The sequence below is a fragment of the Lepidothrix coronata genome, unplaced genomic scaffold (genome assembly GCF_001604755.1).
Source record: "Lepidothrix coronata isolate B3197 unplaced genomic scaffold, Lepidothrix_coronata-1.0 Scaffold3, whole genome shotgun sequence".
Classification (NCBI taxonomy): Eukaryota; Metazoa; Chordata; class Aves; order Passeriformes; family Pipridae; genus Lepidothrix; species Lepidothrix coronata.
The window spans coordinates 2,870,718-2,886,611 of NW_016690183.1; the positions used below are offsets into that span (position 1 = coordinate 2,870,718).

The 15,894-nt window shown below is 41.3% G+C and overlaps 1 protein-coding gene across 2 annotated transcripts; it reads left to right on the plus strand.

The window, feature by feature from the left end:
• The first annotated feature begins 2,279 nt into the window (after positions 1 to 2,279).
• Positions 2,280 to 8,345, plus strand: IGFBP1 (insulin like growth factor binding protein 1). Of its 2 annotated transcripts, XM_017822612.1 has the most exons (5): positions 2,280 to 2,690; positions 4,342 to 4,520; positions 5,084 to 5,166; positions 6,133 to 6,261; positions 7,422 to 8,345. In XM_017822612.1, the coding sequence occupies exons 1-5, from the start codon at positions 2,321 to 2,323 to the stop codon at positions 7,579 to 7,581; spliced, it is 921 nt and encodes a 306-aa protein (XP_017678101.1). In that variant the 5' UTR covers positions 2,280 to 2,320; the 3' UTR covers positions 7,582 to 8,345. The 2 variants fall into 2 exon arrangements, with proteins under 2 accessions (XP_017678101.1, XP_017678107.1); XM_017822618.1 differs by lacking the exon at positions 5,084 to 5,166 and having other exon boundaries at positions 2,288 to 2,690.
• The last annotated feature ends 7,549 nt before the right edge of the window (positions 8,346 to 15,894 follow it).

Genomic DNA, 15,894 nt, shown 5'->3' on the forward strand with positions numbered 1-15,894 from the left:
ATAAAGGAAACATAACAAAAAAATCTTCAAAATGTTTTATAATCTGTGGAGAAGGGTGTTGTTTATCTTTTGTTTATGTAACTGGGTAAACTGCAAAAATCTGACTTCTAAAAGGCAGCAATTTTTTAGGAATTGCCTGGGCAGTTCAGATACTGCCAACTGCCTGACAAGAAGGAAAAATATGCCAAAGACCTGAAAATATGATGGTACTTGGGAAGAATGAGAATTAAACTAATGGAAGTTTTGTTATGTAGGCGTGCATGTCAGATAAGGACTCTGTTCTTGCATTAAGTGTCTTTGGTTACCTAAAAATGATGGTGATGAGTTAAAAAATCCTTTTTAAGAAATGTTTCACGTGTATCATTAAAAGCAATTTCAGTTCACCTCGGGTTTCTTAGACAGAAGAACTGCAGGCAGGACAGTGACAATCACTTTGTACAGTAATTTCAGAGGCAATTAGATTATCTTAAGCAGTCAGTCAATGATCCTCAATTCTGTTCATAAAAAGCTATCTAACACAGCAGAGAGAGATACATAGATAAGTGAATGAATACCTGCGTACACATATCCTAATACATACGGGTTCTCTGGGTCTTTGTCATTTTGCAACTGGGTCTACTTTCCATTTGTGGTTTTTTCATGTTTCTTAATGAAAGAAACTTAATTTTGCATTGTTTTCTTTTTCTTCTTTGGGAGAGGAAAGAAGACATATTTCTGTATATTTTTCATTTCATATTGAATGGTAAGAGAATTTTGATTTTCAAAGACAGGTATACAAGGAAAAAATAGAAATTAAAGAGGGAAAGGAACTTGAAAATTTAATTGCAGTTTTCTGCAGAAATTGTTGTGCCCTAGGTTTTCAGCCAAAATTTACTCCTAGACATCCGAAGTCCACAGAATTCTTTTAAAATATGTAAAATTAGTTTTCCTTAAAATGCTTAAAAATGCTAATGAGCTTTAAGGGTTGTCAACTTTTGTGTATCTAGAGATCCCTGAAACTATTTGAATTTAAATAAAATACATGAAGTATTTAAGTGAAAATGTGTCAAGTTGTAAAAATTTGTAATTCATGAGAATACTTTTAAGAAATGAGTTATGAATATAGATGGATAAAAAAATCACTACATGATAAATAAAACCTTTGGTATCAATATCAGAAAACAAAGAGTGAATAACAGAATGTTAAATTTGCTCTGCAATTCTTCTTCACTTTCTTTCACATAAATGATGCATTTACAAAAGAGGACAAGTAAATGTTAAAAAAAAAAACAAACAAACAAAAAAACCATGCTACATTAGATGACTTTATAGTAGAATTTGCTATTTCAGTCTTGGTACATACTGTGAATACTGGGATAAAATAATCTGTTCAGCACAATGAAGTTTGAGTACTTTTTCTTTCACTGGAGTGACAACTGTTGCATGCAAAGGATAAAAGGAAGGATTTCCCACCCACACCTCCCTCAGGTGATACATGAGCAGATGGAGAGAGTAACAGGACAGACAGAAAAGCAGATATCTAATTAATTTTTGGTCTGTTTGACAAACACTGATTTCCCTCAAGTGCATGTTTTGAGGACTGAAGCTCCTCTCATCCCAGCAGCAGTGGCAAAATTGAGCCAAGGCACAGGAGATCCCTCCAACTTCAGCTGTGCAGCCCTTCCCGAAGGTAAATGCAAAGACTCCTACATGCATGTGTGCAGTGGTTACAGAATCCTCATGGCTTTATTACCCTTGAGGCCTCCTCTTAGGTATGTCAGTGTACTAACCTGCAGCCACACGATGAAAATTAAATAAGGGTTTGTTGCATTTGTTGCTGTGGAAATACAAAGTCAGTTGCTTCAGTTTCAACGGGATTTCCCTCCTTCCTTTCCCCCCACTCCCTTTTTTTTTAACATTTACATTTTTATGAAAAGCCAAGAAAAGGACACATTTGTGACAGGCAAAAGGGCAGGGGATACCCCCCATTCCTCCATTGCCCTCTGCCAATTTCGCCTCCAACCCCCACTACATATTTCCTTGTTAATTGTGCTGGTGTAGAGAGGTGGGGGTGAGGGAATAAAAGCATTCCTTCATGTCTGGAGGAAAGAAAATAGATAAAGAGGGAAAGTAAAAGGGGAGGGGAAGAGTGGCCAGGGGCTTGAACCGCCAGTGAAATGATGCTTCTCCAGCCCTCCTGTTCAGATAATAGTTAACTGGGGTTAAAGATTAATAGCCAGGCACAGCGCTGTATAAATGGCCCGGGTGACCCGAATGTATGCAAAGTGCCTCCTGGTCCCCAGGCCGCCGAGCTGCCCTCCCGCGCTCCCTCCTCAGCAGCATGGGTCGCCTGCGATCTGTTCTGCGCCGCTCCTGGCTGCCGGCCCTGCTGCTGCCGGCGCTGCTGGGTCCCCGCCTGGCCCCCGGGCAGCCCGTGCGCTGCGCCCCGTGCAGTCCGGACAGGATCGCGAACTGCCCGCCCGTCGCGTCCGACTGCCCAGAGGCGGCCCGGCAACCCGGCTGCGGTTGCTGCCAGACCTGCGCCCTCGGGCCGGGACAGCCCTGCGGGGTCTACACGGCCCGCTGCCGGCTGGGGCTCCGCTGCCACGTCCCCGCCGGGGAGCCCCGGCCCCTCTCCGCCCTCATCCAGGGGCATGGGACGTGCCTGCCCGCCAGCGAGGTCGGAGCGATGCGCACGGCAGAGCCAGCAGGTACCGCGTCCCCGCGTCCCCGCTCCGCTCCGCGCCAGGGAACGCGCCGGGCCGGTCGCTGTGGCACCGCGCCGGGGGCAGCCGGGGGGCTTGGCGGGCGCGATGCCCCGGAGCCGGCGACGGCGCTGCGGGCGCCGGGAGCCAGGAACAATGAGCGAAGTAAGGCAGGCATCTGAAAAATAGGGAAGCTAGAGTGCATCTTCCGGGGAAACGTGCTCTGACCGGTTCGAGGCGAGGCGCATCCTGATGCGAAGCCAAGAGTTGTTCGCAACAAGCTGTTACGCTACTGGCTGTGAGCACGAAAACCCTAAAGTGTAGTGATGGCACAATGCAGAATAATCTCCCAGGTTTCTAGGAAGCTGTAGTCAGTTTTTCTTTAGTAGTGAACAGTAAATACAGTAGGACAAATGTTTTCTAGGCTTTGTTTATGTCCATCTCCAAAAGTCATGATAGAGAACGAAAAGACTAAACAAGCTTGATGCCTGGCTTCATTTCATGAACAAAATGTATCTGGAGTAGTGTAGTGCTAGCCAAACTATTTTCAAGAAAAAAGGCATCTCAAGCATCTTAGACAATATGATGCTCAGGAATTTCTAATTATTTTTCAATTTATTATGATTATTATTTTCATCATCATTACTCCTATGTTCACAAAGTGGTGATTAAGGTAACTCAGTAGCATTACAAAAATCATCGTCATTGATTCAAAAAAATTAGTGGAAGTAAGCGGAACTTCTCTTTTACTTGACAGGGTAGGGAGGACAGGAAACAGTAACTAAAGTTTAGTTTAAGCCACAATTTAATTTTATCCTTCCTTTCTCCCTCCCTCCCTCCCTCCCTCCCTCCCTCCCTCCCTTCCTCCCTTCCTCCCTTCTTCCCTTCCTCCTTCTCCCTCTTCAATTTCCCACCTCCATCTTTTCGTAAACATTGTCAAAGGGTATTTTTTTAGTCCATTGTCTGTTTACAGCCTTGATCCAACGAGTTATTTAGACACATAAAAATTTTGTCCTATGGTGAGTCCCCTGCAAAGAGCTTCTGTTGCTTTAAGTGGGAGAGTTCATGCATGCTGATTTAGGTACTAGCATACAGTCTACGATTAGGCTTCTGACAATCCCTGGCTATTTTATCCACCACAGGCCACCATGAGCTATTGCTGGCTCCTGGGAATTGCTACTCCTTCTTGTATGTGAGGCAAGAAACGGAACAAGGTACAGGTTACTATTGGATGAGGTTTGGACCAGTTCCCCTCATGAATAAAAACAAACACATCACACTGACAAACATCTAAATTCATTAGAAGTTTAACTTCAGTCTTTCCTCATTTAGCCAAGTCTCAACAACCCACTGTGGTCAAGAAGGTGTTTCTGTTTCTAGCAGACTGGCTGCTGCTTATCTTTCGGATTCACATAATTTCAAAGGATAATAAAATAACTGCCTTGTTAGAGAATAGCTGATGAGTCCTTCTGTGAACTTATGACCAAAGTTTAATTTGCCATTTATTATTCCTACAAGATCTACTGCAATGGATCTGTCTTAGATATTACTTTTCTTTTTTTTTTGGTTGATTCTTCTTGTTCTTCACCTTTTTAACTGTGAGAAATAAATGCGAAAGTTCACTGAAGATGTTTACCTTAATATCATTCATTTCCAGACCCTGTCGAACCTGATGATATGCCTTTGGAAAGCACTGAAATAACACAGGATCAGCTGCTGAACTATCAGTTAATGTTTCCCATGGGCCAGGATAAGTCCATTCCCTGGAATGCCATCACTGCATATGAGAACATGAAAGCAAAGAGAATATCTGAACTCAAGACATGGAAAGAGCAGGTGAGTTTTCTTTGAAACCTTTCAGAGACCATTTCAGTAGATGCTGTTTATTCAGAATACAAAATGAAAATGTGCATGAAATTCTAGCAGTAACTCTGAAATGTCAGTATTTTGGGAAGCTGGCAAACAGACTTTTGGAATATCTTCATCAGATGCTTGAGGAACAGGCAAAATGGCAAAATAGAGTGATAATAACAGGCATGCATCAGATATGTCCTACACAGACTGTGCAGAGGCTGAACTTTTCACTGCATTTACTATCAGATGGCCTCTTAATTTACATGAACCCATATTAAAATCTGGCATTCCTTTTATGCTTTAGTTTTTTTAAAAAAGGCATTTTTCACTGGTCCAACACACAGTGAAATAAAAAGGAGTCCTTCCACATAGTTATTGACAAAACACCAATGCAAACCAAAATGTGTTTTTCTATGTCAATTACATGAACGTAGAAAGACAAAAAGCTCAACAATTAAAGTATGCTTAGACACTGCAAAATCTCAGCAGGTAGTGGGGGGGGGGGGACACTTTTGCAAGCATGTTTGTGTTCCACTTGAGGGCAGCAGAGAACCACGGTTAGACCCGTCCCCAGCAGCAGCACCCCTGCCTTACGGAGCGGAGTTGGTCGGACACCACAGAAGCCCAGGTTCGTAATGGTCACTGACAAAGTGGAAAAGAAAAAGCAAAAACCTACTAATCATCACCCTACCGTGGGAAGCCTCATTTCCATATACAGAACAGGACTTAATCATTGATCTGATTTGAACTGTTATGTATGCGTGCTGTTAGCTCCAGTTCTGAACTTCAGGGCTTCTGCTTTTCTCACCCAGAGTCACAGATAAACCGGTTGACTGGAATAGGACAGCTTGTATGAGGGGCTGACACAAGGAGGTTTTGTAAAAGCAGAGGCTATGTTTATTTTTACTCTAAAGTACAAATATTTGTTCAGCCACTTCTCCTCTCCTTGCAGTGATTTAAACATATTAGGTACTGTTGATGCACAGCAATTGTGACTTCAAAAAAGAGAGCCAGCAAAATGTGAAAATAATTAATATTGCAAACAGTTCTTCATCCTCAGTTCCAGGCACTTTGGGTTTTGGTCCCAGAGCTACAGGATGGCTCCATGTTGCTTTGGCAACAGTTCTGTCCTGTACAAAAGATAACAAACATTCAAATGTTTGTTCTTGCACCCTGTATATATGTCTTGTACCTATTCTCCATATATCAACAGAGCACAGGGCCATGGCAACCCCAAAAACGTGGCAAGTCTCACGTACCAGTTTCTTAACGTGCAAGTCCCCATAATAGGAGAGATTGTACCCTCTGAGCAGTAATGTGTTTACTTAGTACAGGTTAAATTTCCTTGTGTGGCAATTTAAGGATTAAAATCCTTAAAGAAAATACCTCAAAGAATAAAAACAAAGGTCTAAATGCAAGACCAGAGTTTTCTGGCTGTGCTCCTCCTGAAACAAGGAAAATTATATACAAAACATTCTGGTACAGATTATATGCCTAATTTTCAGCTTTTTGCTAGCTTTATTTTGATCACTTTTTGTTTAGCTGATTTCTTTGTGATTTTGGTATTTACAACCTGTGCCTGGTATTCTTCCAGGGTCCTTGCCAGAAGGAGCTCTACAGAGCCCTGTATAGATTGGCGAAGGCTCAGCAGAGAGGTGGAGGGGAGATTTACAAATTCTATTTGCCCAACTGCAACAAGAATGGATTTTACCACAGCAAACAGGTGCGTGCCTTTTTTCCCCTATCTGCTCACAGCAGCGCTGAGACTAGCCTGATACAGCCAACCCTTTCACAGCCCTCTGCTCCCAAACTCCCACGTTTGCAGCTGCTGCACAAGCAGGTTGTGAAAACAGGGGTATTTTGTAGTGGGAGCAGATGGTTTGTCCTTCTCTTTAAAGTGAGCCACATGCTGGAAGCTGACAGCAATGGAGGTAGGAGTCTTTTCCATTCACAGAACAGGTGCACTCAAAACCTTCTCTAAAATATTTTAACCCTATCTGCTCCCAGGACAAATCAAGCTCCATGTGCCTGATTTGTTAGCGTAGTTCCAGTTGATATTAATTCATTATATCCACCATATTACCTGCCACAGCCTGTTGAATATCTAATAATCACTATGTAAAGGGGAGTCTCAGCTCCCAGGCAATGGAAACTCACGTACGCAGTGAGAAACTCTCTGGAGCAAAATTAACCTTGTAAAGCAGAAAAAATTGATTTGTCCTGCCTGTGGACTAGCTTATTTGCTCATTTCCATTATGCTCTCAAAAAAAGCCACTGCAAGTTAAAGTGAGAGTAATCTGCAAACCCAACTAAAGCTCCAAACTTCAAGCCACGCTTTGTAACCACAGTTCATCCACACAAATTTAGTAGGTCTGCATAAATCTGTGTTGCCGAGACTCCTTGTTTTGGGGTATGGCATCATGATGTGACTCACAAACACTGTGACCTTGGGATCTAATCAAGCACAAACAGAAATCTGTTTAATGCCCTCCCTAAGAAAAAAAACAACCCACACCACCTTATTTGCCTCCTTGCATTAAAAGCCAGACCATTCAGCCACTGCTCTCACCCTACCAGCTTGTAAATTCTGCCATCCTTCCATTTCTCATGCTGGAAGATACTGCTGTTTTCTACTACTGTTTGCTAAGGAATGGGCAGTTTTAAATCTGAAGTTGCTCTTGTGGTAGCTGAGCTCGAGTCTTGGCTCCCTAGCCAAGTGTGTTGTTCAAGAGGCTCTGCGGACCACTGCATTCAAAACAAGTCTGTCCATGCCAGGTCCTTCTGATCCTAGTTCTGTCCAACACCTCTACTTGCAGTGTTTCACAGATAATCTTCTGCTTACAGTTACTTACTGTGATTTTTGTTTTGCTAATAATATTCTAGTGTGAAACTTTACTGGATGGAGAATCTGCTGAATGCTGGTGTGTCTATCCAAAAAGTGGCAGAAGAATTCCTGAATCTCCAGAAATTAAAGGAGACCCAGAATGCCAACAGTATCTCAACTCACAAGAATAAAACCAAGTTTTCTGGGGGCCTGTTCTAATCAGGAGGTGTTTCAGTCAGGAGCCATTTCACTAATGTGGTTCTGTGCACCTGATTTTCAATGTATGAGTAATGCCATAAAGTAACATTTTTACTGCACTGAGATTGCCTAGATGCTCAAGTGACAAATATGAGCAACTGCAAGATCAAATTCTATAATCTTGTATATTTTGTTCTTATAATATTATAGATATCCTCATATGTAAAGCTGTTGAATTATTTATTTCACAGTACATGTATTTTTGTCTCTATGTGTTGTTACTAATTTATATTCTCAAACATGATATGTAACATTCTTCATAACTCGATATGTAAATACTTAATATTATTGCTCTTAAATGTATACAACGTATGTTGAAGGAATGTTGCTACTTAACACTTCAAATGGCATACTATTGGGAAAATTGCTTGTAAACTTGCATTTTTTGTACTATGTATTTATAGTGTCAAACTGAATTTAAAAAAATAAACTTCAGTAGAGAGCATGCTTAGAAACTTACTTAAAACCTGTTTTGCATATATATCATGTTACTTTTGCACCTCTGTTTCAATGTCAAGCTGTTTCTTAAAAAAGAAAGTCTTAACCTTAATTATATACTGAAGCTCCTGATGGGACAGTATTTGTATCTATTCTTCAAACATATGCACTGGATAAATGGCAAAACACAACAGGATATTCTGCACCACCTTTGACAGGTGTAAGTCATTCACATGTTGACAATGTCATGTTATTTAAGATGAACTATTAAATAACGTCTTCTACTTTGTCCCTGTCTCTTGTTTTCTGCATGGTCCCATTCAACAGTCTGACCTCAGCAGGAAAACAGACAAAACTCTTGCAAATCTGCCTCCTGAATGCCGATCTCCTTTCCTGAAATGAGTTTTCTTCTTTTGCTCTCCTTGCCCCATTCCCCTTCTCCTGCCCTCTCCAATCCCAGCTGTGTTCTGCAAGCCCTGGGCAAAATTTCAGCCTCCAAGGGAAGTTATTAAAAGGCTTTCTGGATAGGAAAGCTGAATGCCTTCATTCACTCAAAAGCCCAAGGCAGCAGCATTAGTGTATTTAAAAGATAACATCAAGACTAGAAAGAGTCATTTCCTGCACAGAAAGTCAGAGGTTGTAAAAGGGAGGCTGGGGAAAAACTCTTTTTGCTGAAAGCAGAGAAGAGGGTCCCCTTGGCTTGGGATATGGTCCCTTTCCCTTCCCCACGTTACTTCAGCTGAGTAGTTGCAGAGAAAAAGAGAATGTAAGTAACTGCCATGCCAGCTTCAGGCTGAGTTTGTCCATGGAAAACCTGGTGTGGGAGTTAGCAAGTCCCAGAGGTGAAAATAGGCTGCACCAACCCTTCCTAGGAAAACAGCCTGAGAGGAGAGTGATAACATTTTCTAAGAGCTGGCAGGAGTGAAACTCAGCATAAAATCCTCCTGCCATTTATTGGCACAAGATTTGGGGTTTAAATGGGAGAGGGAAGCAGCTTGTAGAAACTTCAAAGCCAAAGTGTGGAGATCTCTGCTCTCCCGATCATGTTTCTGTGGCATTGTTATGTTGCCCCTGCTGAACGTGTTGGCTGAATCTGCATGCCAATGTCAGCTGACCCAACTGGGGTGCATTAAACTGCTCCAAATTTAAAAGTATGGTTATACTACTGACCTTCTTTGTGGAGTCTTTTGAGATCTTTCCAAGGAAAGCATGTAAAAGCAGTTGTCGGCATTGGTATAAGTAACTAATGCCTAACCTCCCTGTAATGAGCTCCTGTGAGACCCGGCTACAACTGTGTTACAGCATGGCATTCACTGTGTCAAAATGCTTGGCAATCACTGTATCAAAATAATGAAGCAGCAAATTTGGGCAGAATTTTGTAGTCTTTTCATGGAGTCTACTCAGCACTGAACAACTGTTGTGTGGCATTGCCAAGGGAAAATGGTGAAGAAAGGCAGGGAATTCACAAACTCACAGCTACAGGACTTAAGAGCACTCTGACTCCTCTCACCCCACAGACCTTACGCAAAGGTTGATATCTAAAGAGCAGAAATTAGTTCTTTTTGTTGGGATCTTTATATATATATATAGGGGAAAGGTTCATAATGTTAATAATGTTTAATAGTCTATTTGTGGTATAGTAATCCAGTGGACAGCTACTTATGGTGTTTTTCAGGGTGACAGGTTCCCATCCTTAGCTGCAAGAAATTAGTTTTCAACAGGGAGAGGGATTTAGACAAACTCTTTCCTTTAATTGTTAAATACCAGAAACAGAAGTTACTTCATACACCAGGCATGACAGATCAGTTTCTCAGAGGAGCTTAGTCCCTTATCTCCTACTGAAAGTAGCAGGGAAGGGGTGCTTCCTTATCTACAATCTGGCCTCATGTGACATCTTGCCAGGACTCACCAGGACAGATGTCTGCTGAGCTTTTCTGGAGTGGGCTGTCTGACTTAGGCCAGACTCTTCCATATACTGGGATTAGGACTAATGCAAGGAGGCAAAGCAGGCAAATTTTATATCCTCTATCACAGCGCTGCCAGGAGCTTGGACCATAGATGATGTCATGATTTGTCCTAATTTTTATGATCAACCTCAATGATCAGAGTGAAAAAATCGAAGGTCTGCAGTTTTCCTGGTTTACTGTTCATAGGGCAGTTTGGTTTTCCTTTTTTTTTTTTGGCATGTGTCAGCCAGCAGTCCTGGCTTCAATGTGTGGCTGTTGCAAAGGTGTCCCTCCTGCACTGGCAAGATAAGCCTGAGGGGAATGAGCGGGCAAACAAGAAAGGCAAGAAAGGTGCTACAGGACGCTCTTAGCAGCTCAGGTCACCTGGCATGCAGCTGGATGTATTAAGGGGATGTACTGTTCCTCATTAATTTAGCTCCCTCCCTTCATATCTGCTTGCACTTCTACTCTACCTAAAAAAAAATTAGTTGGTGGGAAGGTCTTAAGTGAATATCTGTAATGTTTGGTTCATGTTATCTGAGAACCCTACCCACCCAGTTTGTGCTTCTTCCTGCCAAAGCCCTGCCAGGTTAGCTGCAGCAGGGTTTGTTCCAGCCATGCCTCCTCCTGCCCATGGCTTACTGCCAGCTGCAAAACACTCATAGCGCAGAAGTGAGGTCACTGCCCTCTGCACTACATTTTCTACTCTCTGTTTCCCCCTGACGCTGTCCAAGACAACCTAAAATCACCTGATAGTGGGCCCTGCTCATACTGAGTCAATTCTGCTTATCACTTTGGTGTACAGCAGAGACACATTTGTGGCAGCTAGACCTGGCAGAAGGTGAGGGAAGAGAAAAGAGAAAGAAAATGGTGGTGAAGGGCAGCCTACTCTAACACTGAAGGCTCGTCACCATCCCTGTCACTTCTCTACCATAAGAATACATGTTTTGAAAAGACAAAACTTAGTCAGGGAATACTTTCTACAGACCCAGTCCAAAGTGCAATTAGATATTGAGCACATGAAGATTTAGCCTTTTCCTTTACAAAACAAACATATTCCTTCGATCTTGCACTTGCTAATGAGAGTCTTAAACACAGACTGAAATAAAAATGCAAACAGAAAAAATGCATTACATATAGCTTGCTTTCCTCAGAGAAGAAAAGCGGGATGATAAAGAATGGCACACGTCAGAGGCTTGTCACAGGATTTAGTGCATTCCTGGAAAGCACTCAGCTCCCAGAGAACTAGATATTACATTGGATCCCAAACAAAATGCTAAAACAGAGTAGTTTTCTTCTGCAAAGTCAGAACAAAAGATGTTTGTGCTTTACCAGCAGTCTAGCAGCATCAACTTTTTAGATTTATAAATGCTATTTTTTATACCCATGTCATTTGCTTTGCTATCGCAAAATAACGCTGATGTCTAATCCCTGCCCAACCCATAATAATAATAGTAAAAAATCCCTGTTTAAAAAAAAAGAACCAAGTGACTCATCTCAAGCTAGACTTTTAGCCCATGCTGCATATTGAGCAGTCAAGTCCTATGCCTGTTTTTACACACCACTTTTTAGGTTGGTCTACTTTTCCTCAGCTATCACTCCACTGATAAAACACTAGCCTAAACAGTCTCCCAGGCTACATTGACAACAGATGCATGTGTCTATTGACACATTTTGCATTTAGGGTTGTTGTACATTGCATCGAGAATTGGGTAGGTATTTAGACTGCATGGGAAAGTAGGGTATGAGTAACTTAATAAACACCTAATTGTGTTTAGCACATTTGACATTCTAACATTTGGGTAGATAGTATATACTGAGTAACAGTACCAGAGTTGGTGCAAGTGGAAGGCTTCTCTTACTGAAATGCCACCCTGTATTATCTAGTCACACTAAGGTAAAGGTGGGAGGGGAGGAGAGGATCTGCTAGGAGTACAGCCAGTTCATTCTGTATTACCGAAAAGTACCAAAAACAACAGCAGTGGAGCAGGAGCCCAGACACACCAGCACTTGCACTCTGAGTAATGAAAACATCTCTGACAATAGCTCTCTCAACAAACTATGGCTTTATTTTATTTTCCCTCCTTTCCTCCTCTCTTGACCTACCTCCTCCCTCAGAGTTCATCTGCAAGTAAGCTACTGTGAGGGTTCAGGGAGAGGGGCAGCCTCCTGCAGAAGAGGTGTGGGAGTAAGGGAGCTTGTCATGGATGTTGAAGTAAGTTCAAACGAACAAATGTAAATTTAGTCAGTTTCGCATCTTGGTTGTTTAATTTTGAAAAGTTTCTGCTCATCTTCTCATACTCCCTCTTGGATTATCACGTATCAGTGGCAGCATGGGCAGCACAGCCAAGACAAGGCACACAGGGGAAGGCAGGGCTGCGCACATGCTTGGCTCCTTGCCACTTCCTTACCAACCACATTTCCCATCAGGGACAGTGCCTGACCAACAGACTTCCCTTTTCCAGCAGAGCCTCCCTCCTGCCGTTTTGCCATGCAGAACACAGCATGGGCAGTCGTCCTTCTGCTCTCAGTCTCCTTCAACTGCTCTTAAGCTAACAAAGAGCAGCCTATTTGTGCCTACACTGAGGTTTCTAATTCTGCAATTATGCCAAGGGTGACATATGATTTTTTTTCTCTCACTGATGGTGCTTTGTAGTTCACCAGGCTAATGCGTAGATGCTTAGTGTGGGATGTCTCTCGATACATAGAGAAAATGCTGGCTGTGTCATCATCTTCTTTCATATTTTCATATTACCTGCAGCTTCTGTTTATTGCTGCTTTGGCAACTGAGCCCTCACCATTTAGCTCCAGCAAGGGAATAGAAAAAAAATCAGCAACATGTAGGGGTAACATAGCAATTGTATGGCGGGATCTGAGGGCTGAAGACTGCTTTCAGCACCCACGTAATAAAACAGTAATCAGCTTTCCAAGCTCAGTCAGTTAGGTCTTTTTTACTGGGTGCAAGTTACACGATAGCTAGCAGACAAAGGAAACAAGTCTTTACCTTGAATAGTCTCTGTATGACATAAGCAGGCAAAAATAGCCTCTGCCCTCCAGTTGCAAGAAATGAGGGAAATGCACTCTCAGCTTGGCTCTCATAAGCAAGTCACTCCACTACCTCACTTTTGAAAGGTCTTACCACACATGGCTGTGGGAAGCAGTCCTTCTCAATGAAATTTTCTTTAGATTTTTTTTCCAGGATAACAGATTTTTCTGGAGGAAATCTCAGCTTCTCTCTGCAGCAATAATTTTGCTGCTTTTCTTTCCATACCCACTAATGGAGAGAGCAGTGGGGTGAAATTACCCATGGCTCTTAAGGAATTTAGATAGGTCAGCAGAAGTGGAGAGCCAGGATACACAGAGCAGCAGGACATGCATTCTGCAAGGATAAACTGAGATTTGCAGCATTACCCTCTGCTTCTGCTAATACCTGGTCTCTTATTTTTTTTCAGCTGCACCTTTCTGCCTTGAAGTCATTTGCATTTTTTAATATATATACAGGATAAAAGCAGAAGCAAAGCTTTTTCAATGGGATTTTCTCTAAGGCTGGTATACACCAGCTTCTACATCTGTAAAATCTGAACTGGAAGCAGTAATACCTAAAATGAGGAGTTTTAAAACTAAAGGGTCTTCTAGTGAAAAAAAATTTGCACTACTTTGCCATTTTACCAGGAAATTTCTTTTCTGGCAGAAAAAGGGGTAACATTTTCTCAATCAATGCATTGTATAATGTAGACAATCTCATGTACTGGGACAAACTCGGGACACCAAGCTGGTACATCCTGACTGGTTCATAGGATCAAAAGATGGTTGAGGTTGGAAGGGATCTCTGGAGGGGACCTGGTCCATCCCACCCTGCTCAACCAGGGAACAGTTGTCTAGGACTATGTCCAGATGGCTTTTGAGTACCTCCAGGGATGGAGACTCCAAAATCAAATGGTTAAACACATTCCAGTTATAAGAAGATACCCAGATCCACGGGATATATAAAAAGACTTCTCTTCTAATGGTCTTAAACAAAACCAATGTTCCATGCTTGCAGATGAAGCCATTACCGATACTAACCACAAAAAAACTTGCCCTTGGAATACAGTGATATCCTTTTTGGATCTTATTTTTGGGTATCTCAGAAAAAAAAAAGTCACAGTTGGGGAAGAAACAGGAGTCAGTCTTTTCTAATACAGGAAGCAAGTATATCATTCTTATCAAAATTAATAGAAGTGAAGGGTTTCTAAAGGCACAGCAGGACCATGTAGAAAACAGCTACCTATATAAACATTTCATTTGGAATACTAATATGCTTTGGCATACACAAAAATTGCTCAGTACTTTCCATACTTTAAATATAATTCCTATTGCTAGGATGTGAAATCTCTGTGGAGCCATCCTTGCTTACAGTAACTACAGAGATACACAAAAATGATTTCCCAAGAGGTTTCAAAAACCATTGCTTAAATTTAGGGCTCAGTTCAACAAGGAATTATGCTGTGTTAAGGTTTCTATTGAATTTATTCATAAAAAGTTCAGACTGTACTAAAAATGAATTAATTATGTGGTTTTGGTATTCATTGAAGCCTCCTTCCCTAGTGCACAAATAGCTAACACTATGACCTAAAAGGTGTGTATGTCAAAAAGCTGGAAAAGAATATTCTGGGCTCCAAAAACTATAGCATAGAACATCTATTAAAAAAAGAGAACTTCTTCAAATAATTTTTAAGATAATAGTGCTGCCTGCAGCCAGCTTTAACTTGCATTAAAGTCAATGGTCAATTACAGGGATTTATGCAGCTATTTATTACACTTGTTAAAATAAATACTTACGACATCAATCTGGGCTACATATGGTACCCATGCAACATACGAAATATGCTCAAAAAGAAATCAGCAAGTTTTGCAGTACATACTTGGACCTTTTGTAGTGCCCTGCCAGGCAAATATTTGAGGTGTAAATAATGTTTGCAGTTAAAAGGATTTTTCTGAGACTTCTTAATACTAACCCAGATCACGTGAGATTCTTGAAAGAGCTTACTAAAAACTAGAAAAAAGCTGTTCAATAATAAAATATACCACCTGAACTGCAGGCAGTGAAGGCACCAAGATAAGAGGTATTTTTCTAATGCATTGGTTCCATTTCTGTCACGAAACCCAAAGTTCTCCCATCACTGCAGCTCTTAGCAGGAATCATTTCTAACCTGTGCATGGAGGGAACTCATCTTCCTCTGAACTGATACTGACCCATATATTTGCTTCATGCTGCCCACATTCTGCTGTTTGGATGTAGATCACAAATATATTTGTTTGAATTGCAGCCTGGCTCCCTTAGCCATAAGAAAAATCTTCAAATGACAAGTACTTTTGTCTATTGAATTGAATCCTTGTCTTCATAGAATCAGGAATGTTAAAAAAAAAAAAAAAAGGAAAAAGTCACCACTGATTCTCTTAATCTTAAAAAGTTAAATTTTTTGGGGGGATAATAATGTTATTTTGCATTGAATACCAATTTCATACCATTTCATACCAATGTTAACTGATAGGAACATCAGATTGGCAATGGCAAGTATCCAATACTAGTGTAAGCAACTGTGTTTGTAAAATATATTTAAAAGGCAACTTCTGAAAAGGAGGAAGCTTTAAATTAAAGGTGAGAAATTTTTTTGGGGGGGCTATTTTTACACACAATTTTTGTTTTAAAGACATCTGTTGGAAGCAAAATAAAACTGACTCGCACAACCATGCAATTCTTTATTTTTTTCCCCCCTTGTGGCTGTATGTTTCCTCTGTTACATACTAAAGACCACTAGAAGGCGCTGACCTAAATCAGCTGAATGTCATTTCTTAAATAATTCATGCGACAGATTGCTTGCTTGAATCACTTTGAGTTCCTTGAGAT